At 44.2% G+C, this 22,318-nt stretch overlaps 1 protein-coding gene across 3 annotated transcripts in view; it reads right to left on the bottom strand.

Annotated features, from left to right (window-relative positions):
* The window catches only part of dusp8a (dual specificity phosphatase 8a), a 75,078-nt gene that overhangs the window by 9,862 nt on the left and 42,898 nt on the right, over positions 1 to 22,318 (bottom strand). The window contains exon 1 of one of the 3 annotated variants that reach the window (XM_020455985.2): positions 3,127 to 3,826. The exons of the other annotated variants lie outside the window; for them this stretch is intronic. Within the exon in view, the coding sequence (XP_020311574.1) occupies positions 3,127 to 3,265 (139 nt within the window). The 5' untranslated portion in view covers positions 3,266 to 3,826. Of the gene's footprint in view, positions 1 to 3,126; positions 3,827 to 22,318 lie in introns of those variants that run through there. 3 annotated transcript variants of the gene reach the window in all.

Genomic DNA, 22,318 nt, shown 5'->3' with positions numbered 1-22,318 from the left:
GTTGAACTACACTGGGTTGAATTACACTGGGTTGAACTACACTGGGTTGAACTACACTGGGTTGAACTACACTGGGTTGTATTACACTGGGTTGAATTACACTGGGTTGTATTACACTGGGTTGTATTACACTGGGTTGAACTACACTGGGTTGAATTACACTGGGTTGTATTACACTGGGTTGAACTACACTGGGTTGAATTACACTGGGTTGAACTACACTGGGTTGAACTACACTGGGTTGTATTACACTGGGTTGAACTACACTGGGTTGTATTACACTGGGTTGAACTACACTGGGTTGAACTACACTGGGTTGTATTACACTGGGTTGAACTACACTGGGTTGAACTACACTGGGTTGAACTACACTGGGTTGTATTACACTGGGTTGAACTACACTGGGTTGTATTACACTGGGTTGTATTACACTGGGTTGAACTACACTGGGTTGTATTACACTGGGTTGTATTACACTGGGTTGAACTACACTGGGTTGTATTACACTGGGTTGAACTACACTGGGTTGTATTACACTGGGTTGAACTACACTGGGTTGTATTACACTGGGTTGAACTACACTGGGTTGTATTACACTGGGTTGAACTACACTGGGTTGTATTACACTGGGTTGAACTACACTCCAGTGCATTTTTTGAAAGCTGTAATTTGTATTGTCAAAATACCAAAAAACGTTTCTATACCATATATTTTGTCCTGTGCGTTTATATACCATATATTTCTATACAATATATTTTGTCCTGTGCGTTTATATACCATATATTTCTATACAATATATTTTGTCCTGTGCGTTTATATACCATATATTTCTATACAATATATTTTGTCCTGTGCGTTTATATACCATATATTTCTATACAATATATTTTGTCCTGTGCGTTTATATACCATATATTTCTATACAATATATTTTGTCCTGTGCGTTTATATACCATATATTTCTATACAATATATTTTGTGGCCCCCTTTCACACCCTACATTAGTATCAAAAGTCTGATAAGAGCGTCTGCTAAATAAACGAAGTATACATGTATATGTAAAAATGACATTCGCAAAACGTGTTCAGTATTACTCTGACGAGCTCCGCCCCGAAACGAGGCCCGTGACAATGACAATACCCAGTGATCCAGAGTGGTTTTGGTATTTTAAAACCTACCATACATGTATTTTAATTTGGTACAATACTTTGCAAAAGCATCTTATTTTATTTAAATACATTGGTCTTCAGGGTGTTTCGTAGTTGTATTTTGTAATTGACGTCCATCACCATGCACACGCACGTACGTACACTCCCCCTCCCTTCTCCACCCCGGGGGAATTGATTTGTCTGAATGACTGCCCTCCCTCCATCTCCTCTCTTCTATCATTCATATGGGGGGAGACATGACGCCATCCTCTGTGCCCCTCCAGCTGTCCCCTCTGCTCTGTAGGGGACATTAGCATTTCAATGTGTGTGCCCCCCCCACTATGACATCATTGCACACATGCCCCACTCCACTCTGCTCCACAAAGAGTCTGCTAAAGCAGCAGGGGGCCAAGCGTAGCCACTAGATCAGCGTGTCACAAAGGACAACAAGATTGCAATGTAGCAGATTGAAGGGCAACCAGTATCAATCCGTTTGTGCCTATGTTATGTTTATGGTAGCGTTAGCATGAGGCTATGTGTGTTTGAGTGTAAGTAGTGGGGGTGGTTTGTAGCAGCCAGGCAGCTTACTTCCTGAGCGCAACACAATCTGAGAATAACCACTATGACACTAACAACACCTCTATTGAATAACAATAACAATTAGGTGGGTTCCTATATTTGTCCTTTTTCACACATGTACAAGTGTGTATTAATATATTGGTATTGGACATTTATTTTGTGCATATCCCACTCTCCCTGAGACACCCTCGGAGAGTGGGGTCACGGCCAGGGTCAGCCATTATCAAAGGCGACCCTGGAGCATTAGGTTTAAGTGCCTTGCTCAAGGCCACGTCGGCAGATTTTTCACCTTGTCGGCTCGGGGATTCCAACAAGCGACCTTTCGGTTTACTGGCCTGACGCTCTAACCGCTCGGCTACCTTCCGCTCATTTTCAACAGGGATGACAAACGTGTAATTGTCTCTATCTTGACTAACGAGTTTGACGGCTCCTGCCTGAAAGCCACAGCGTGAACAGGACCAGGTGTGGAGTGCTGGGCTCACGGCACTGAACCAGTTCACTGCACTGAACCAGTTCACTGCACTGAACCAGCTCACGGCACTGAACCAGTTCACTGCACTGAACCAGTTCACTGCACTGAACCAGTTCACTGCACTGAACCAGCTCAGCACTGAACCAGCTCACAGCACTGAACCAGTTCACTGCACGGAACCAGTTCACTGCACTGAACCAGCTCACAGCACTGAACCAGCTCACGGCACTGAACCAATATGCAGAGCATACACACTCTCCAGCACATCTAATATATAGCTACACACACACATAATTCATGTTGGAAATACACAAACTGTACATTATATCAGTGCACACTGTGCAACACACACTACACACGCACGCACACACACACACACACACACACACAGTGACACCTCGGCATTGTCTACTCCTGCTGTGTGAAATGTGTAATATAAAACACCTGGCTTCAGTGCACACAAATCGATAAAACTGTCAATGCAGAAGAGAGAGAGAGAGAGGAAAGAAAGAGAGAGAGAGAGGAAAGAAAGAGAGAGAGAGGCAGAATGTTCAGAGAAAAGGGGCCTTTGTGATAGTTTTACATGTCAATGACCACAGGCAGAGAGAGTGAGCACTATGTCACGCTGCAGAGCTGAGCTCTCTCTCATCGCTTTCTATCCCTCCGATAAATCCCTCTACTCTGCTTGTCCATCTTCTCTTTCATTCGCTTTCTTCAAGCCTCTGCGTATCCCAGACTTCAAGGGATGCCTGGATCTCCAGTAAGTCAGCCATAGCCCCATGCCTCAATACTGTTTTACCCACCTAAACCCCTACCCTTGTACCTTGTAGAGTTGTACACCACAACCTCTGCAACATACCCCTTGTGCCCCCAGCTCCCCCATTGCCCAATATGTGTTGGAATCGAACAGCCTGGGTCAGTACACACCTCGTAACTCCCTCCCTTCTTTGGTCCTGCGGACTCTGATCTTCAGCCTCCTGTCTGACTCCTGCAGGACAGGCCAGAAACAGTCCTCCGCCGGGGCTATGACCACGTCCAGAGGCATCGCCCTCAACACGCTCAACATACACGCGTTCTGGTGTGCTCAGATCTGGTGTGACTGGACGTCCAGCCCGGGGGGGTCCCCCAGGAATAAGTCGAACAAACAAATCACTTCCCGAAAAAGGTCCAAAACTCGACACCACAAAGTCCCGAGTCGTCACTACTCACACTGGTGGTGTCTACTCAACTCAGACGGTCCCCAAGTCCAAGGAGCAGAACCTTAGTCCCAGAACTCAAGAGAATGGACGGAACCCGCTAACAGAAAGCAAGCTACTCCCAAACATCTGTAGATGTACTGTCCACAAGTTCCACAAGCCAGTTCTAGAACTCATTCAGATGAAAATCCACCCAGAATGAGATGTATCCTATAATATCTAACAAAGCCATAGAGGTCCAGCAGTATTTTGAGGAATAATTAAATAAATAACTATGGAGAAAACAAATGGTGGTAATGTATCTCTATCTCTCTCTGTCAGTCCTGTGCTGTATTGCCTGCAGTTTCTACAGTGTGTCTCTCCGTGCCTTCTCTCCGTGTGTGTGTGTGTGTGTGTGTGAGCCCACAGCCAGAAGAGCAGTACCCTATTGTTGTGCTGCTTCGCTCTCCCAGTCTCTCATTCGCTCAACCACTCCTCCCTCCTCCCTCTCTTCCTTTCCTCTGTATAGAGGATGACGTAGTTGTTCTCTCTTTCCTCTCGCTCTCGCTTGCCCGGGGAGGGGGTGGGTGTGGGGTGAATGAGCTCACTTGCCGTGAGCTAAGACTCTGACCCCCTCCTCTCCCTCCCCTCCTCCCTCACATGGTCCCTCCCTCCTCCTCCCTTGCTCCCTCCTTCCCTCTCTTGTGGAGCCAGCGCTCTGTCATAGCTAATGTCTAAGGCATGTAACCACATTCCTTACTCACCAGACAAATATGTGGCTACCTCAGGGGCCTAGCGAGCTGGAGCAGAGAGAGACAGCAACTACTGCTCAATGGGTTTTAATACACTGTGTCTCCGTGTGTTTAATTAAATAGTGTGTGATTTATAATGTGCATACAACAAGTAGGAGATATCACACATCACTCAATCTGCCTTAGCAACCGACACACTCAATGTGTGTGTCACACACACACTAACATTCGAAAGTTTGGGGTCACCTAGAAATGTCCTTGTTTTTGAAAGAAAAGCAACATCATAACATCAAACATTTACATTTACATTTACAGAAGCCTCACAAGTCCTCAACTGGCAGCTTCATTAAATAGTACCCGCAAAATACCAGTCTCAATGTCAACAGTGAAGAGGCGACTCCGGGATGCTGGCCTTCTTCTTCTCTGAACAAATCTGACGTTTCCAGCAACACTGAACACATTTTTTTTTTTTATCTTTCAAAAACAAGGATGTTTCTAAGTGACCCCAAACTTTTGAACGGTAGTGTATATATACTGTATATACATACATATACAGTACTAGTCAAATGTTTGGACACACCTTCTCATCCAAGGGCTTTTCTTTATTTGTACTATTTTCTACATTGTAGAATAATAGTGAAGACATCAAACCTATGAAATAACACATATGGAATCATGTAGTAAGCAAAAAAAAGTGGTGAATCTTGAAAGTAGCCACCCTTTGCCTTGATGACAGCTTTGCACACTCTTGGCATTCGCTCAACCAGCTTCACCTGGAATGCTTTTCCAACAGTCTTGAAGGAGTTCCCACATATGCTGAGCACTTGTTGGCTGCTTTTCCTTTACTCTGTGGTCCAACTCATCCCAAAACATCTCAATTGGTTTGAGGTCGGGTGATTGTGGAGGCCAGGTCATCTGATGCAGCACTCCATCACTCTCCTTCTTGGTCAAATAGCCCTTACGCAGCCTGGAGGTGTGTTGTGTCATTGTCCTGTTGAAAAACAAATGATAGTCCCACTAAGCCCAAACCAGATGGAATGCTGTGGTAGCCATGTCAGTTAAGTGTTCCTTGAATTCTAAATAAATCACTGACAGTGTCACCAGCAAAGCACCCCTAAAACATCACACCTCCTCCTCCATGCTTCACGGTGGGAACCACACATGCAGAGATCATCCGTTCACCTACCCTGTGCCTTACAAAGACACAGCGGTTGGAACCAAAAATCTAGAATCTGGACTCATCAGACCAAAAGACAGATTTCCACCAGTCTAATGTCCATTGCTCTTGTTTCTTGGCCCAAGGAAGTCTCTTCTTATTATTGGTATCCTTTAGTAGTGGTTTCTTTGCAGAAATTTGACCATGAATGCCTAATTCATGTAGTCTCCTCTAAACAGTTGATGTTGAGATGTGTCTGTCACTTGAACTCTATGAAGCATTTATTTGGGCTACAATTTCTGAGGCTGGTAACACTAATGAACTTATCCTCTGCAGTAGAGGTAACTCTGGGTCTTCCTTTCCTGTGGCGGTCCTCATGAAAGCCAGTTTCATCATAGCGCTTGATGCTTTTTGTGATTGCACTTGAAGAAATCTTCAAAGTTCCTGAAATTTTCCGGATTGACTAACCCACATGTCTTAAACTAATGATGGACTGTCGTTTCTCTTTGTTATTTGAGCTGTTCTTGCCATAATATAGACTTGGTCTTTTACCAAATAGGGCCATCTTCTTTATACCAACCATACCTTGTCACAACACAACTGATAAACACATGCATTTGTTTAACCCTTTTTTGGTTACTACATGATTCCATATGTGTTATTTCATAGTTTTGATGTCTTCACTATTATTCTACAATGTAGAAAATTGTAAAAATAAATAAAAACCCTTGAATGAGTAGGTGTTCTAAAACTTTTGTCCAACATTTTTGCCACCCTTGACAAAGATGATTATATATATTTTTTATAATATCAATGCTGAGCTATATTGTGTGCTACATTTATTTGGGAAATTATATTATTTTATACTAATACAATTGCTCAGATAAAAAGATTGTTTAAAAAGAAATACAAATATTTTTTAAAAAGTAAAAAATTATTGGCACCCTTGTTTTCAATACTCCAGCACCCTCCCTTTGCAAGAATAACAACAATGAGCCTGTTTCTAAAATGTTTTATAAGATTGGAGAACACATTGGGATCTAGGGATGGGCAACTTTGAAGGGGTGGGGGCCACAAAAAAATCTGAGGGGGCGCTCGCGGGTCTGTGTACCCAAATCCATACCCACACAGTTGCTGGCCTTTTAGGGGGCCTAAAGTAAAACGTTGTTGCCCCGCCCCCCCGCGCCCACCACCTTGCATGCAAAACATTTTATCAGCCCCCCAGAAGTTTTAGAGTTCATATAATGCAATCCTACACAATTTGCCATGGGGTGTACAGAAAATATTGCAGTTTTAAAGCAACTGATAATATGATATTCTACATATTTTGCCATGGGGCTTTGCAATTGTATAATTCATTTCATCCAATTCTAGTCATTTTACCGTTCGCAGTTTTGAATATGATATCTGTGAGAGCGACTAACAAAATCAACGGGGGGGGGGGGGGGGGGGGGGGGGCGGTAATTTGACCATGATTACTACAAGTTTAGATCACTGGCTAGACTAATTTACCATTCTTAAAATTGGTAGCTGACATGAGCTAATTGAGTAACAGTCAGTGACTGAAAAAACAAGCGATAAACTGCTGATGCCAACCAAATACTGAAATTGCACCTTGTGAATTCTACTATTCTAGATGAATCCACGGACCTACAAAAGGGGGGCCCCAGTTGCCCATCCCTGTCTTAGACCATTCCTCCATACATAATCTTTCTAGATCCTTGATATCCCTTGTGTGTACTTATGGACTTACCTCTTCAATTCAATGCACAGGATTTCAATGAGGTTCAAGTCCGGAGACTGTGATGGCCATTGCAAATTGTAGATTTTGTGGTCAATTAGGACTTGTTTTTTGCAGATGTTGATTTGTGCTTAGGGTTGACTAGCTGGAAGATCCACTTCTGGCCAAGTGTCAGCCTCCTAGCAGAGGCAACCGGGTTTTGGGAAAAAATGTCCTGGTACTTAAAACAACCAGCCCCATAACATCAAAGATCCACCACCATATTTTACAGTAGGTATGAGGTACTTTTCTGCATACGTTTCTGTTTTTCAACGACAAACCCACAACTGGTGTGCGTGGTCCAAGATCTTCATGTCATCTGACCATAGCACCGCCTGGAGCTTGCTAAACGACATTGGCACTTGGATTGGAACCGGTGTTATGTTCATATGACATGAAAATAAGAGCTCTTTGGCCACGCAGAGATCTCTCCCGATGTCTCATAAAACATTTTAGAAAAAGGCTGAGTGGCGTTATCCTCACAAGGGAGGGTGCTGGAGTTTTGAACCCCCCCCCCCTCACCATGTGAGTGTGTAAAAAGGGATGTTAATTAAACAGTGTGCGTTTTAGAACGTGAATGCACTGAACAATTTGTATATGTCCTTAATTAGATAGTGTGTGGGTTGTGTCTCACGTGAGCGTGTTAAATAGCTTAGTCTGAGTGTGAATGTATCAAACGATGTGTGTGTGGGTTGTGTGTGGGTTGTGTATCAAATGATGTGTGTGTGGGTTGTGTATCAAACGATGTGTGTGTGGGTTGTGTATCAAACGATGTGTGTGTGCTTCAGAGAATATTTACACGCATATGTGTGTGTGTTGCAGACATAGATTCAAATACTATTTATGGTATTTTAACTACTTTCAAATACATTTTAAAGTAAGTGTTTCTATATGTGTATTTTGAAGTAGTTGAGTATTGGAATGTATTGGCAAGTATTTTAAAATACTCAAATACACAGGATTAAAAAATAAGTAAATACTCCCATGAATTTGAACCAGATCTGTTTGAAATAATGTATTTGGAAAAAGACTTTTGCAAATATTTTAAAACATTGGGTTATGTAAAAACATCCAAATACTTCCAATAGAAACATTATTTGAGAAAACTCAAATACACAGAAAAGTATTTAGATATAAAATGAAAGAGAACATGTTAACGTGTTTTGAATTCCAGTATGATTACATCATCTTGTGTAAGTATGTTGCCTGTATGCAAAGACAGAGATAATGGGTGTGCGCGATGAGTAATTGCTCCACATTTCCTGCTCTGGCCCTTATCTTAAGCGCCTGTGTTTGCACGCACACACCAGTAATAAGCCACAGTCAGAGCGATCTCAGAGCTTTACTTTTGCATCACAAACATTACCTTGATCATCAAGTTAAAGTTGACCTTAATCATACAATTCAAACCTCTCCTCTGGGTTTTTGTAGCCTTTAGCTAGCTCGCCTGATTCACCTAATCAAGGGCTTGATAAGGAATTGACAAGTTGAATCCGGTATGCTACTTCTGGGAAATATCAAATACATGGAACGGCTGTGGGAGGAGAGTAGCGGTTCGAAAACCCCTGATCTAGATGATCAAACTAACGCTGGCTGCTATCTGGTCTATCGGACAATTTTCTTGGGTCACTAACTATATCTATTTTGACAATTGGATTGGTCCCCTCTACCACACGGAACCCCACTAATCTACCGACGGAAACGCACAAGGTGGATAAAAACAGACCTCCATCCTCTGCCAGCTTGCTACCCATGGCCCGGCTAGCTGTCTGAATTGCCGTGACCCCAACCAACCTCACTACTCACTGGACCCTTATGATCACTCGACTAAGCATGCCTCTCCTTAATGTCAATATGCCTGGTCCATTGCTGTTCTGGTTAGTGTTTATTGGCTTATTTCACTGTAGAGCCTCTAGCCCTGCTCATTATGCCTTATACAACCTTTCAGTTCTACCACCCATACATGCGATGACATCACCTGGTTTCAATAATGTTTCTAGAGACAATATCTCTCTCATCATCACTCAATGCCTAGGTTTATCCCCACTGTATTCACATCCTACCATACCTTTGTCTGTACATTATACCTTGAAACTATTTTATCTCCCCCAGAAACCTCCTTTTACTCTGTTGATGACGTCGTAGACGACCAATTCTCATAGCTTTTAGCCGTACACTTATCCTACTCCTCCTCTGTTCCTCTGGTGATGCAGAGGTGCATCCAGGACCTGCAGTGCCTAGCTCCACTCCTATTCCCCAGGCGCGTTCTTTTGATGACTTCTGTAACAGTAATAGCCTTGGGTTCATGCATGTTAACATTAGAAGCCTCCTCCCTAAGTTTGTTTTATTCACTGCTTTAGCACACTCTGCCAACCGGATGTCCTAGCCGTGTCTGAATCCTAGATTAGGAAGACCACCAAAAACTCTGAAATCTCCATCCTTAACTACAACATTTTCAGACAAGATAGAACGGCCAAAGGGGGTGGTGTTGCAATCTACTGCAGAGATAGCCTGCAGAGTTCTGTCCTACTATCCAGGTCTGTACCCAAACAATTTGAACTTCTACTTTTAAAAATCCAACTCTCTAAAAACAAGTGTCTCACCGTTGCCGCCTGCTATAGACCACCCTCTGCCCCCAGCTGTGCCCTGGACACCATATGTGAACTGATTGCCCCCCATCTATCTTCAGAGCTTGTGCTGCTAGGTGACCTAAACATGATTAACACTCCAGCCACCCTACAATCTAAGCTTGATGCCCTCAATCTCATACAAATGATCAATGAACCTACCAGGTACCACCCCAAAGCCGTAAACACGGGCACCCTCATAGACATCATCCTAACCAACTTGCCCTCTAAATACACCTCTGCTGTTTTCAACCAAGATCTCAGCGATCACTGCCTCATTGCCTGCATCCGTAATGGGTCAGCGGTCAAGCGACCTCCACTCATCACTGCCAAACGCTCCCTGAAACACTTTAGCAAGCAGCACTTTCTAATCGACCTGGCCGGGGTATCCTGGAAGGATATTGACCTCATCCCGTCAGTAGAGGATGCCTGGTTATTTAAAAAATGCCTTCCTTACCACCTTAAATAAGCATGCCCCATTCAAGAAATTTAGAACCAGGAACAGATATACAGTGGGGCAAAAAAAGTATTTAGTCAGCCACCAATTGTGCAAGTTCTCCCACTTAAAAATATGAGAGAGGCCTGTAATTTTCATCATAGGTACACTTCAACTATGACAGACAAAATGAGAAAAAAAATCCTGAAAATCAAATGCCCTTAACTAACACAAAAACATCCTATGGCGTTCTGCATTAGCATCGGACAGCCCCCGTGACATGCAACTTTTCAGGGAAGTTAGAAACCAATATACACAGGCAGTTAGAAAAGCCAAGGCTAGCTTTGTCAAGCAGAAATTTGCTTCCTGCAACACAAACTCAAAAAAGTTCTGGGACACTGTAAAATCCATGGAGAATAAGAACACCTCCTCCCATCTGCCCACTGCACTGAGGATAGGAAACTCTGTCACCACCGATAAATCCACAATAATTGAGAATTTCAAAAAGCATTTTTCTACGGCTGGCCATGCTTTCCACCTGGCTACCCCTACCCCGGTCAACGGCACTGTACCCCCCACAGCAACTCGCCCAAGCCTTCCCCATTTCCCCTTCTCCCAAATCCAGTCAGCTGATGTTCTGAACGAGCTGGAAAATCTGGACCCTACTAATCAGCCGGGCTAGACAATCTGGACCCTTTCTTTCTAAAATTATCTGCCCGAAATTGTTGCAACCCCTATTACTAGCCTGTTCAACCTCTCTTTCGTGTCGTCTGAGATTCCCAAAGATTGGAAAGCAGCTGCGGTCATCCCCCTCTTCAAAGGGGGACACACTCTTGACCCAAACTGCTACAGACCTATATCTATCCTACCCTGCCTTTCTAAGGTCTTCGAAAGCCAAGTCAACAAACAGAGTACCCATCATTTCGAATTCCACCGCACCTTCTCCGCTATGCAAACTGGTTTCAGAGCTGGTCATGGGTGCACCTCATGCTCAAGGTCCTAAACAATAAGAAACAATACTGTGCAGCCGTATTCATTGACCGGGACAAGGCTTTCGACTCTGTCAATCACCACATCCTCATCGGCAGACTCGATAGCCTTGGTTTCTCAAATGATTGCCTCGCCTGGTTCACCAACTGCTTTTCTGATAGATTTCAGTGTGTCAAATCGGAGGGCCTATTGTCCGGGCCTCTGGCAGTCTCTATGGGGGTGCCACAGGGTTCAATTATTGGGCCAACTCTCTTCTCTGTATACATCAATGATGTCGCTCTTGCTGCTGGTGAGTCTCTGATCCACCTCTACGCAGACGACACCATTCTGTATACTTCTGGCCCTTCTTTGGACACTGTGTTAACAACCCTCCAGACGAGCTTCAATGCCATACAACTCTCCTTCCGTGGCCTCCAACTGCTCTTAAATACAAGTAAAACTAAATGCATGCTCTTCAACCGATCGCTGTCTGCACCTGCCCGCCTGTCCAGCATCACTACTCTGGACGGTTCTGACTTAGAATATGTGGACAACTACAAATACCTAGGTGTCTTGTTAGACTGTAAACTCTCCTTCCAGACTCATATCAAACATCTCCAATTCAAAGTTATATCTAGAATTGGCTTCCTATTTCGCAAACAAAGCATCCTTCACTCATGCTGCCAAACATACCCTCGTAAAACTGACCATCCTACCAATCCTCGACTTCGGCGATGTCATTTACAAAATAGCCTCCAATACCCTACTCAATAAATTGGATGCAGTCTATCACAGTGCTATCCGTTTTGTCACCAAAGCCCCATATACTACCCACCACTGCAATCTGTACGCTCTCGTTGGCTGGCCCTCGCTTCATACTCGTCACCAAACACACTGGCTCCAGGTCATCTACAAGACCATGCTAGGTAAAGTCTCCCCTTATCTCACCTCGCTGGTCACCATAGCAGCACTACCTGCAGCATGCACTCCAGAAGGTATATCTCTCTGGTCACCCCCAAAACCAATTCTTCCTTTGGCCGCCTCTCCTTACAGTTCTCTGCTGCCAATGACTGGAACGAACTACAAAAATCTCTGAAACTGGAAACACTTATCTCCCTCACTAGCTTTAAGTACCAGCTGTCAGAGCAGCTCACATATTACTGTACCTGTGCATAGCCCATCTATAATTTAGCCCAAACAACTACCTCTTCCCCTACTGTATTTATTTATTTCTTTTGCTCCTTTGCACCCCATTATTTCTATTTCTCCTTTGCAGATTCTTCCACTGCAAATCTACCATTCCAGTGTTTTACTTGCTATATTGTATTTACTTTGCCACCATGGCCTTTTTTTGTTGCCTTTACATCCCTTATCTCACCTCATTTGCTCACATTGTATATAGACTTATTTTTCTACTGTATTAGTGACTGTATGTTTTTTTAAATGTTTTTTTACTCCATGTGTAACTCTGTGTTGTTGTATCTGTCGAACTGCTATGCTTTATCTTGGCCAGGTCGCAATTGTAAATAAGAACTTGTTCTCAACTAGTCTACCTGGTTAAATAAAGGTGAAATAAAAAATTAAAAAATACAAATAAATTGTCTTCATGTAGGATCACAGAACTGTAAATATCCTACTATGTTGCAGTGAAAATGGTTAACTGAATGAGCTACATTGTTCAGTTTCGTTTGTAGCCTGCTAATAGTTGAGGTTAGGATTGGGGAAGGGCAGACTGGCCCCAGATCTGCGATTAGAGTCCAGTTGTTCCTGAAGTGGCTGAGCTCACCTCATGCTATAAGGCTGTGAGTGAGTTAGTGAGTGACTACAGTGATAGAACTCTCAGTAGGTAAACATCTGTAGTCCATGTGGTGAGTGAGTTAGTGAGAGACTACAGTGATGGAACTAGCAGTAGGTAAACATCTGTAGTCCACGTGGTGAGTGAGTTAGTGAGTGACTACAGTGATGGAACTAGCAGTAGGTAAACATATGTAGTCCACGTGGTGAGTGAGTGAGTGAGAGAGAGAGAAGAACTAGGTCAATTGGAAACAGGCCATGCATCTTCTTAGAGAATTATCACTCATCACACTCACCCCCTCAATTACATGTACAGTTGAAGTCAGAAGTTTACATACCTTATCCAAATAGATTTAAACTCATGTTTTTCACAATTCCTGACATTTAATCCTAGTAAAAATGCCCTGTTAGGATCACCACTTTATTTTAAGAATGTGAAATGTCAGAATAATAGTAGAGTGATTTATTTCAGCTTTTATTTCTTTCATCACATTGCCAGTAGGTCAGAAGTTTACATACTCAATTAGTATTTGGTAGCATTGCCTTTAAATGGTTTAACTTGGGTCAAATGTTTCAGGTAGCCTTCCACAAGCTTCCCACAATAAGTTGGGTGAATTTTGGCCCATTCCTCCTGACAGAGCTGGTGTAACTGAGTCAGGTTTGTAGACCTCCTTGCTCGTAAACTTTTTCTCAGTTCTGCCCACAAATTTTCTATAGGATTGAGATCAGGGCTTTGTGATGGCCATTTTAAGCCATTTTGCCACAACGCCAGGTCGCAATTGTAAATGAGAACTTGTTCTCAACTTGGCTACCTGGTTAAATAAAGGTAAAATAAATAAAAACGTTGGAAGTATGCTTGGGGTCATTGTCCATTTGGAAGACCCATTTGCGACCAAGCTTCAACTTCCTGACTGATGTCTTGAGATGTTGCTTCAATATATCCTTTCTAATCGACCTGGCCGGGGTATCCTGGAAGGATATTGATCTCATCCCGTCAGTAGAGGATGCCTGGATATTTTTTTTAAATGCCTTCCTAACCATCTTAAATAAACATGCCCCATTTAAGAAATTTAGAACCAGGAACAGATATAGCCCTTGTTTCTCCCCAGACCTGACTGCCCTTAACCAACACAAAAACATCCTATGGCGTTCTGCATTAGCATCGAACAGCCCCCGTGATATGCAGCTGTTCAGGGAAGCTAGAAATCATTATACACAGGCAGTTAGAAAAGCCAAGGCTAGCTTTTTCAAGCAGAAATTTGCTTCCTGCAACACTAACTCAAAAAAGTTCTGGGACACTGTAAAGTCCATGGAGAATAAGAACACCTCCTCCCAGCTGCCCACTGCACTGAAGATAGGAAACACTGTCACCACTGATAAATCCACCATAATTGAGAATTTTAATAAGCATTTTTCTACGGCTGGCCATGCTTTCCACCTGGCTACTCCTACCCCGGACAACAGCACTGCACCCCCAACAGCAACTCGCCCAAGCCTTCCCCATTTCTCCTTCTCCCAAATCCATTCAGCTGATGTTCTGAAAGAGCTGCAAAATCTGGACCCCTACAAATCAGCCGGGCTAGACAATCTGGACCCTTTCTTTCTAAAATTATCTGCCGAAATTGTTGCCACCCCTATTACTAGCCTGTTCAACCTCTCTTTCGTGTCGTCTGAGATTCCCAAAGATTGGAAAGCAGCTGCGGTCATCCCCCTCTTCAAAGGGGGGGACACTCTTGACCCAAACTGCTACAGACCTATATCTATCCTACCGTGCCTTTCTAAGGTCTTCGAAAGCCAAGTCAACAAACAGATTACCGACCATTTCGAATCTCACCATACCTTCTCTGCTATGCAATCCGGTTTCAGAGCTGGTCATGGGTGCACCTCAGCCACGCTCAAGGTCCTAAACGATATCTTAACCGCCATCGATAAGAAACATTACTGTGCAGCCGTATTCATTGATCTGGCCAAGGCTTTCGACTCTGTCAATCACCATACCCTCATCGGCAGACTCGACAGCCTTGGTTTCTCAAATGATTGCCTCGCCTGGTTCACCAACTACTTCTCTGATAGAGTTCAGTGTGTCAAATCGGAGGGTCTGCTGTCCGGACCTCTGGCAGTCTCTATGGGGGTGCCACAGGGTTCAATTCTTGGACCGACTCTCTTCTCTGTATACATCAATGAGGTCGCTCTTACTGCTGGTGAGTCCCTGATCCACCTCTACGCAGACGACACCATTCTGTATACTTCCGGCCCTTCTTTGGACACTGTGTTAACAACCCTCCAGGCAAGCTTCAATGCCATACAACTCTCCTTCCGTGGCCTCCAATTGCTCTTAAATACAAGTAAAACTAAATGCATGCTCTTCAACCGATCGCTACCTGCACCTACCCGCCTGTCCAACATCACTACTCTGGACGGCTCTGACTTAGAATACGTGGACAACTACAAATACTTAGGTGTCTGGTTAGACTGTAAACTCTCCTTCCAGACCCATATCAAACATCTCCAATCCAAAGTTAAATCTAGAATTGGCTTCCTATTTCGCAACAAAGCATCCTTCACTCATGCTGCCAAACATACCCTTGTAAAACTGACCATCCTACCAATCCTCGACTTTGGCGATGTCATTTACAAAATAGCCTCCAATACCTTACTCAACAAATTGGATGCAGTCTATCACAGTGCAATCCGTTTAATCACCAAAGCCCCATATACTACCCACCATTGCGACCTGTACGCTCTCGTTGGCTGGCCCTCGCTTCATACTCGTCGCCAAACCCACTGGCTCCATGTCATCTACAAGACCCTGCTAGGTAAAGTCCCCCCTTATCTCAGCTCGCTGGTCACCATAGCATCTCCCACCTGTAGCACACGCTCCAGCAGGTATATCTCTCTAGTCACCCCCAAAACCAATTCTTTCTTTGGCCGCCTCTCCTTCCAGTTCTCTGCTGCCAATGACTGGAACGAACTACAAAAATCTCTGAAACTAGAAACACTTATCTCCCTCACTAGCTTTAAGCACCAACTGTCAGAGCAGCTCACAGATTACTGCACCTGTACATAGCCCACCTATAATTTAGCCCAAACAACTACCTCTTTCCCAACTGTATTTAATTTTTATTTATTTATTTATTTTGCTCCTTTGCACCCAATTATTTTTTATTTCTACTTTGCACATTCTTCCATTGCAAAACTACCATTACAGTATTTTACTTGCTATATTGTATTTACTTTGCCATCATGGCCTTTTTTGCCTTTACCTCCCTTCTCACCTCATTTGCTCACATTGTATATAGACTTGTTTATACTGCATTATTGACACTATGTTTGTTTTTACTCCATGTGTAACTCTGTGTCGTTTTATCTGTCGAACTGCTTTGCTTTATCTTGGCAAAAGGTAAAATAAAAAAATTAATAAATATCCACATAATTTCCCTGCCTCATGATGCCATCTATTTTGTGAAGTGCACCAGTCACTCCTGCAGCAAAGCACCCCCACACAATGATGCTGCCACCCCCACAACATGATGCTGCCACCCCCACAACATGATGCTGCCACCCCCACAACATGATGCTGCCACCCCCACAACATGATGCTGCCACCCCCACAACATGATGCTGCCAACCCCGGTTGGGATGGTGTTCTTCGTCTTGCAAGCCTCCCCCTTTTTCCTCCAAACATAACGATGGTCATCATTTAAAGGCACAGTCAACTTAGTGTATGTAAACTTCTGACCCACTGGAATTGTGATACAGTAAATTATAAGTGAAAAAAATCTGTCTGTAAACAATTGTTGGAAAAATGACTTGTGTCATGCAAAATAGTTTTAATGACTTCAACCTAAGTGTATGTAAACTTCCGACTGTATCTATCCAACTCAGTTGGTATCATAGGTGGCACTCCCTATTGGCCATCTAGTGTCACTATTGTCACCAACACTAACTCACCAGCCACCAACTTAGTGTCCATTACGTTCATGTACATTTCTTTGAGCAGCAAACTAAGTGATCCTCAGTAGAGTAACATAAATATTTTTTGTCCTCTCTCCCTTTCTCCTCCCCTTACCCACTCCCCCCTCCTCTGCTCCCCCCAGCAGGGTAACAAGACCCAGAATAGCAGGTGTTTAATTAGGGGATTGCAGGCAGGTGCTAAAAACGCCAGGGAATTGCTTTTATTTACTGCACACGTGTGTGTGCCTGCCTGGCCATAAATAGGTCACTGGTCACTCTGTCCCCCCCTCCCCAAGCCAGACAAGCTAAGACTGGGCTTTTATGGGAGAGGGCCTGTTACTGGGACAACACCACAAAGTTTATACACACAGAGAGAGAGAGAGAGAGAGCGCGATGGAGACGAGAGAAATAGATAGAAGAGGCGTAAAGGCCTTATGGGAACATAGAGACCAATAACTTACAAATAAACGTCAGGAGCGGTTTTGAAAGCGTGTTACTTCCACCAATGCGTTGAAAATGTCTGTTGAACCAAACAATTTGTATTTTCAACATCATTTCCATAGGGATATTGTTTCTTGGTGGTTGAGTGAACATAACCAGGGACCGATAAAGAAACATCTCCTGGCAGTTGTAACAAACATGGTGTTGTTCCTTTAGTGGATCACAGGAGACTACATATCCCACAACACCCTGCTACAGTATTTCCACCAATGCAATGCAAAGGTATATTTCTCTCTGTTTGTTATTGGCTGAGTTTCCTTCCTCTTCTAGTTAGGCCTTAGTGAGCAGACAGAGGAGAGCAGAGCCATGATGTTCCTCATGCCATGAAGTTTGTTGTGTTAGCACAGCAGGGCTAGGATAGATTGCCAGCTAACGAGCTGCACCACCTGCCTGCCTGTCTCACAGCCCACACACTTGACAGGGAAGGCAGGGAGGGAGGGGCAATAGAGTACAGTACATTTAGGGCTCGTACAGACAGAGACAGATCAAATTGTGCATGAAGGACACACAAATCTCTCAACTTCTAACGCTCCTAAAAGTATGTGTGAACAGGGTTGAAAGTCTGAAAGGATATGCTTTCTATGAGAAAGCACGCAGTGGCAAAACACGATGCGTAACTTACTTACAGCAACAAGTTCAACAGTCAAAATACATGACCTATAGCCGACGTGCAAGTTCTGTCAACGTGAATATAGTGTGCCTGTTTACTATTATGTGCTCTCTCTCTCTCTCCCTCTCTCTCTCCCTCTCCTGTCTCTCCTGTCTCTCCACAGGATCATCTTTTTTCAGGATACCAGCGGAAAAAGACATCACCCCCAGGCCAGACTACACAACAGGAGGCAGGCGTCCACAACAGGAGGTGTGTGTGTGCAGATATCAGGGGAAAGTGCCATCGCCTCAGGGTAGACTACAGAACAGGAGGGGGGGGGGGGGGGGTTAATGAAGGTTAATGAAGTGTGTGTGTGTGTGTGTTGATAGGGCTGGTTGTCAGGGGATCAGTAATAGGGCTGCTCCATCAGTGACGTAATGCCAAACAGGAGAACAGAACACAGCTGCCATGCCTGGGGGGTGAGGTAGTCACTGGGGGGGGATATATGGGGGGGAGGAGAGATGGTGAGGTACCATGAGGATAAGGGAGAGATAGAGGGGGGAGAGGGGGAGGGTTGGTGAGGTAGTCCTCCATAGAGGGGGTCGGTATACTGGAGGGTAGTAGGACAGTAATCCGTGTGTGTGTGTGTCTCTGTGTGTGCAATACTAAGACAGTAACCCTGGGGTGTTGGGATGCACTCTGGTGGTTAAGTTGTGTTCTAGGACGCGTCTGCTTGATTGATGCTAGACCCCCTCCCCATCTAATCTACCCCCCCATGAAATGGACCTTGGGAGAAGCAGACTGCACAAATATACAGACGTAAACTCCATCAGCCATGGGCAAGGGAGGATGAATCACACACACACACACACACACACACACACACACACACACACACACACACACCTGCCTCTGGTGCCAAAGGTTCCATAGAAAGTTCTTATAGAATTTTGTTTTAATATTTTCCCAAACCTTAACCATTCAGAGTTAATGCCTAACCTTAACCATTCAGAGTTAATGCCTAACCTTAACCATTCAGAGTTAATGCCTAACCTTAACCATTCAGAGTTAATGCCTAACCTTAACCATTCAGAGTTAATGCCTAACCTTAACCATTCAGAGTTAATGCCTAACCTTAACCATTCAGAGTTAATGCCTAACCTTAACCATTCAGAGTTAATGCCTAACCTTAACCATTCAGAGTTAATGCCTAACCTTAACCATTCAGAGTTAATGCCTAACCTTAACCATTCAGAGTTAATGCCTAACCTTAACCATTCAGAGTTAATGCCTAACCTTAACCATTCAGAGTTAATGCCTAACCTTAACCATTCAGAGTTAATGCCTAACCTTAACCATTCAGAGTTAATGCCTAACCTTAACCATTCAGAGTTAATGCCTAACCTTAACCATTCAGAGTTAATGCCTAACCTTAACCATTCAGAGTTAATGCCTAAACGTAACCCAAATCACTCGTGCCAAAAATGTTACGTCTGAGAAACAAGGATGAACGTCTCATTCTGACGTGAGACTGTGAGAACTTGTTGTGGTTAAATGGTTACGTCGCTGTGTGTGTGTGTGTGGCTCAGGTCTGATTTCCCTAGAGGAGACTGTCTATCAGGGTGGGTGTGCTCTAGCATAACGGATATGGTTTATTCATTATAATGCTCATAGGGAGCTGTAACACACTGGTCACTAGGGGAGAGAGGCAGAGGTTGATCTAATGTAAATATTAATCTTCTACGATGGCAAATATTGATTCAATGGATTATGGAAATAAGGCTTAACGGTTGTGGTCCGCATGGAAATAAGACTCTTTATGCTTTTCTCTTTCCGTCTTCCTCTGTTCTTTAAGTTTACAACCTCGCTGACTATGCCAGATGGAGGGATGTCTGCACACACACACACACACACACATGAGTGTGCTGACATGGTTGGGATAGACTTGGGCTGAAGCCAGGTCAGACTAGTGTTAATTAGCTCCTATCAACGCTGCAGGCAGCTGACAGACAAAGAGGTCCCAGAACAGAACTTACTGTGCTACAGGCCACACAGGCCCTTCTGCTCCTCTAGCTAGTTAGTTAGATAATCTATCATGAAAACCCTACCCAATAGGCTCTGTCTTTCTCTCTCTCTCTCTCTCTCTCTCTCTGTATCTGTCCTTATTTTCCTCTCATCTTCTGTTTTTCTACCTGTTTCTCTTTTTCCTTACCCCCCACCCTCTCTCCTCCCCCCACCCACCCACCCACCCTCTCCCCTCCCCTCCCCCCACCCACCCCGCCCACCCACCCTCTCCCACCATCCCTCTCCTCCCCCCACCCACCCACCCCTCCCCCCCACCCACCCGCCCACCCACCCTCTCCCCTCGCCCACCCTCCCCCCGCCCACCCTCTCCCCACCCTCTCCCCTCCCCCCACCCTCTCCCCTCGCCCACCCTCCCCCCGCCCACCCTCTCCCCTCCCACCACCCACCCACCCACCCTCTCCCACCCTCTCCCCTCCCTCTCCCACCCTCTCCCCTCCCCCCACCACCCTCTCCCCTCCCCTCCCCCCCTCTCCCCTCGCCCACCCTCTCTCCCTCCACATGATTTCCTGATCAGGAAATTATGTCACAGCACACCCAGTCCCTTTAGATAAAGGAACGAACTGACAGAAAAACACTGAATGAATTGATCACAAAACATTGAATACATTGGACCTCAAATTGTAGCCAATTTATGCTGGTAGTAATTCCTAAAACTTGCCAACTAATGTTGCTATTTTCCTAGCAAGTTTTGTCTGAAAAAGGTTTAAGAATATGCAAACCATTTGAGTCCTTTCCGAATCCTTCCAACTGACACAATATGCACTAAGATATATTTCTGGATAAAGTAATGTCATAGAAACATCTATATATATCTATGTATAAACATGTATCCCCAGGAGGGCTGTGTTTTGAGTGGAGATGAAGACAGTGGCCATCCCTGTGCCCTGGGTTAGGGTGTGCTTTCCTGTCATGGCAGCCCCTATAGAGACAGAACGGCATTTGGCTCTGGTTGTTCTAATACTCCGGTCACATCCACCCAGCAGTGAGTGACATTATTAGCAGAGTGCCCTGACAGAGAACAATGGAGCCCGAGGTGACGCAAGGCTCAGAGGAACCAGCTGTCCACATAGACATCAATACATCTACAAGGCTCAGAGGAACCAGCTGTCCACATAGACATCAATACATCTACAAGGCTCAGAGGAACCAGCTGTCCACATAGACATCAATACATCTACAAGGCTCAGAGGAACCAGCTGTCCACATAGACATCAATACATCTACAAGGCTCAGAGGAACCAGCCATGCTGTCCACATAGACATCAATACATCTACATAGAGGACCTCTATGGCCCTGACACACACACACGGCATCTCCCTCTCCTAATGTCACTTCGCCACATCTGAAACAGGAAGTGGTTGCACAACCCTTACGGAAAGAAATACATTTCAAATCTATTTTTAGATTGTTAAAAAAAAATAGGACACGTGAAATATTTAAAATCAATGTCCACTGAACAAATATATAAACGCTACATGCAGTTCTCTCTCTCTCTCTCTCTCTCTCATATATAAAGGAAATCAGTCAATTGAAATAAATTCATTAGGCCCTACTCTATGGATTCTGCATGACTAGGAAAACAGATATGCATCTGTTGCTCACAGATCCTTAAACAAAAGATATGGATGTGGATCAGAAAACCAGTCAGTATCTGGTGTGACCACCATTTGGCTCATGCAGCACAACACATCTCCTTCACATAGAGTTGATCAGGCTGTTTCTTGTATTTATTATGGTCCCCATTAGCTGCTGCCAAGGTAGTAGCTAATCTCCCTGGGGTCCAGCAAAATAAAGGCAGTTTGATTGTGGCCTGTGGAATGTTGTCCCACTCCTCTTGCTGTATATTGGCGGGAACTGGAACAAGCTGTCGTACACATTGATCCAGAGCATCCCAAACATGCTCAACGGGTGTCTGGTGAGAATCCATGGAAAAACGGGGACATTTTCAGTTTCCACGAATTGTGTACAGATTCTTGCAAAATGGGGCCGTGCATTATCATGCTGAAACATGAGGTGATGGTGGTGGATGAATAGCTCAATAATGGGCCTCAGGATATCGACATGGTATCTCTGTGCATTCAAATTGCCATCAAGAAAATGCAATTGTGCTCGTTGTCCGTAGCTTTTACCTGCCCATACCATAACCCCACCTCCACCATTGGGCACTCTGTTCACAACGATGACATCAGCAAACTGATAGCCTACGGCTGGGCAATATGGCCAAAATATCATATCACAGTATTTAAAAAAATGTTTTATGACATGACAGTATTTTGTTTTTTAATAATAAAATGTATTGC

Source organism: Oncorhynchus kisutch, linkage group LG22 (assembly GCF_002021735.2).
Source record: "Oncorhynchus kisutch isolate 150728-3 linkage group LG22, Okis_V2, whole genome shotgun sequence".
NCBI classification, from domain to species: Eukaryota; Metazoa; Chordata; class Actinopteri; order Salmoniformes; family Salmonidae; genus Oncorhynchus; species Oncorhynchus kisutch.
Note: the sequence above shows the minus strand (reverse complement) of the source record. Positions and strands in the feature narration are given on the sequence as shown.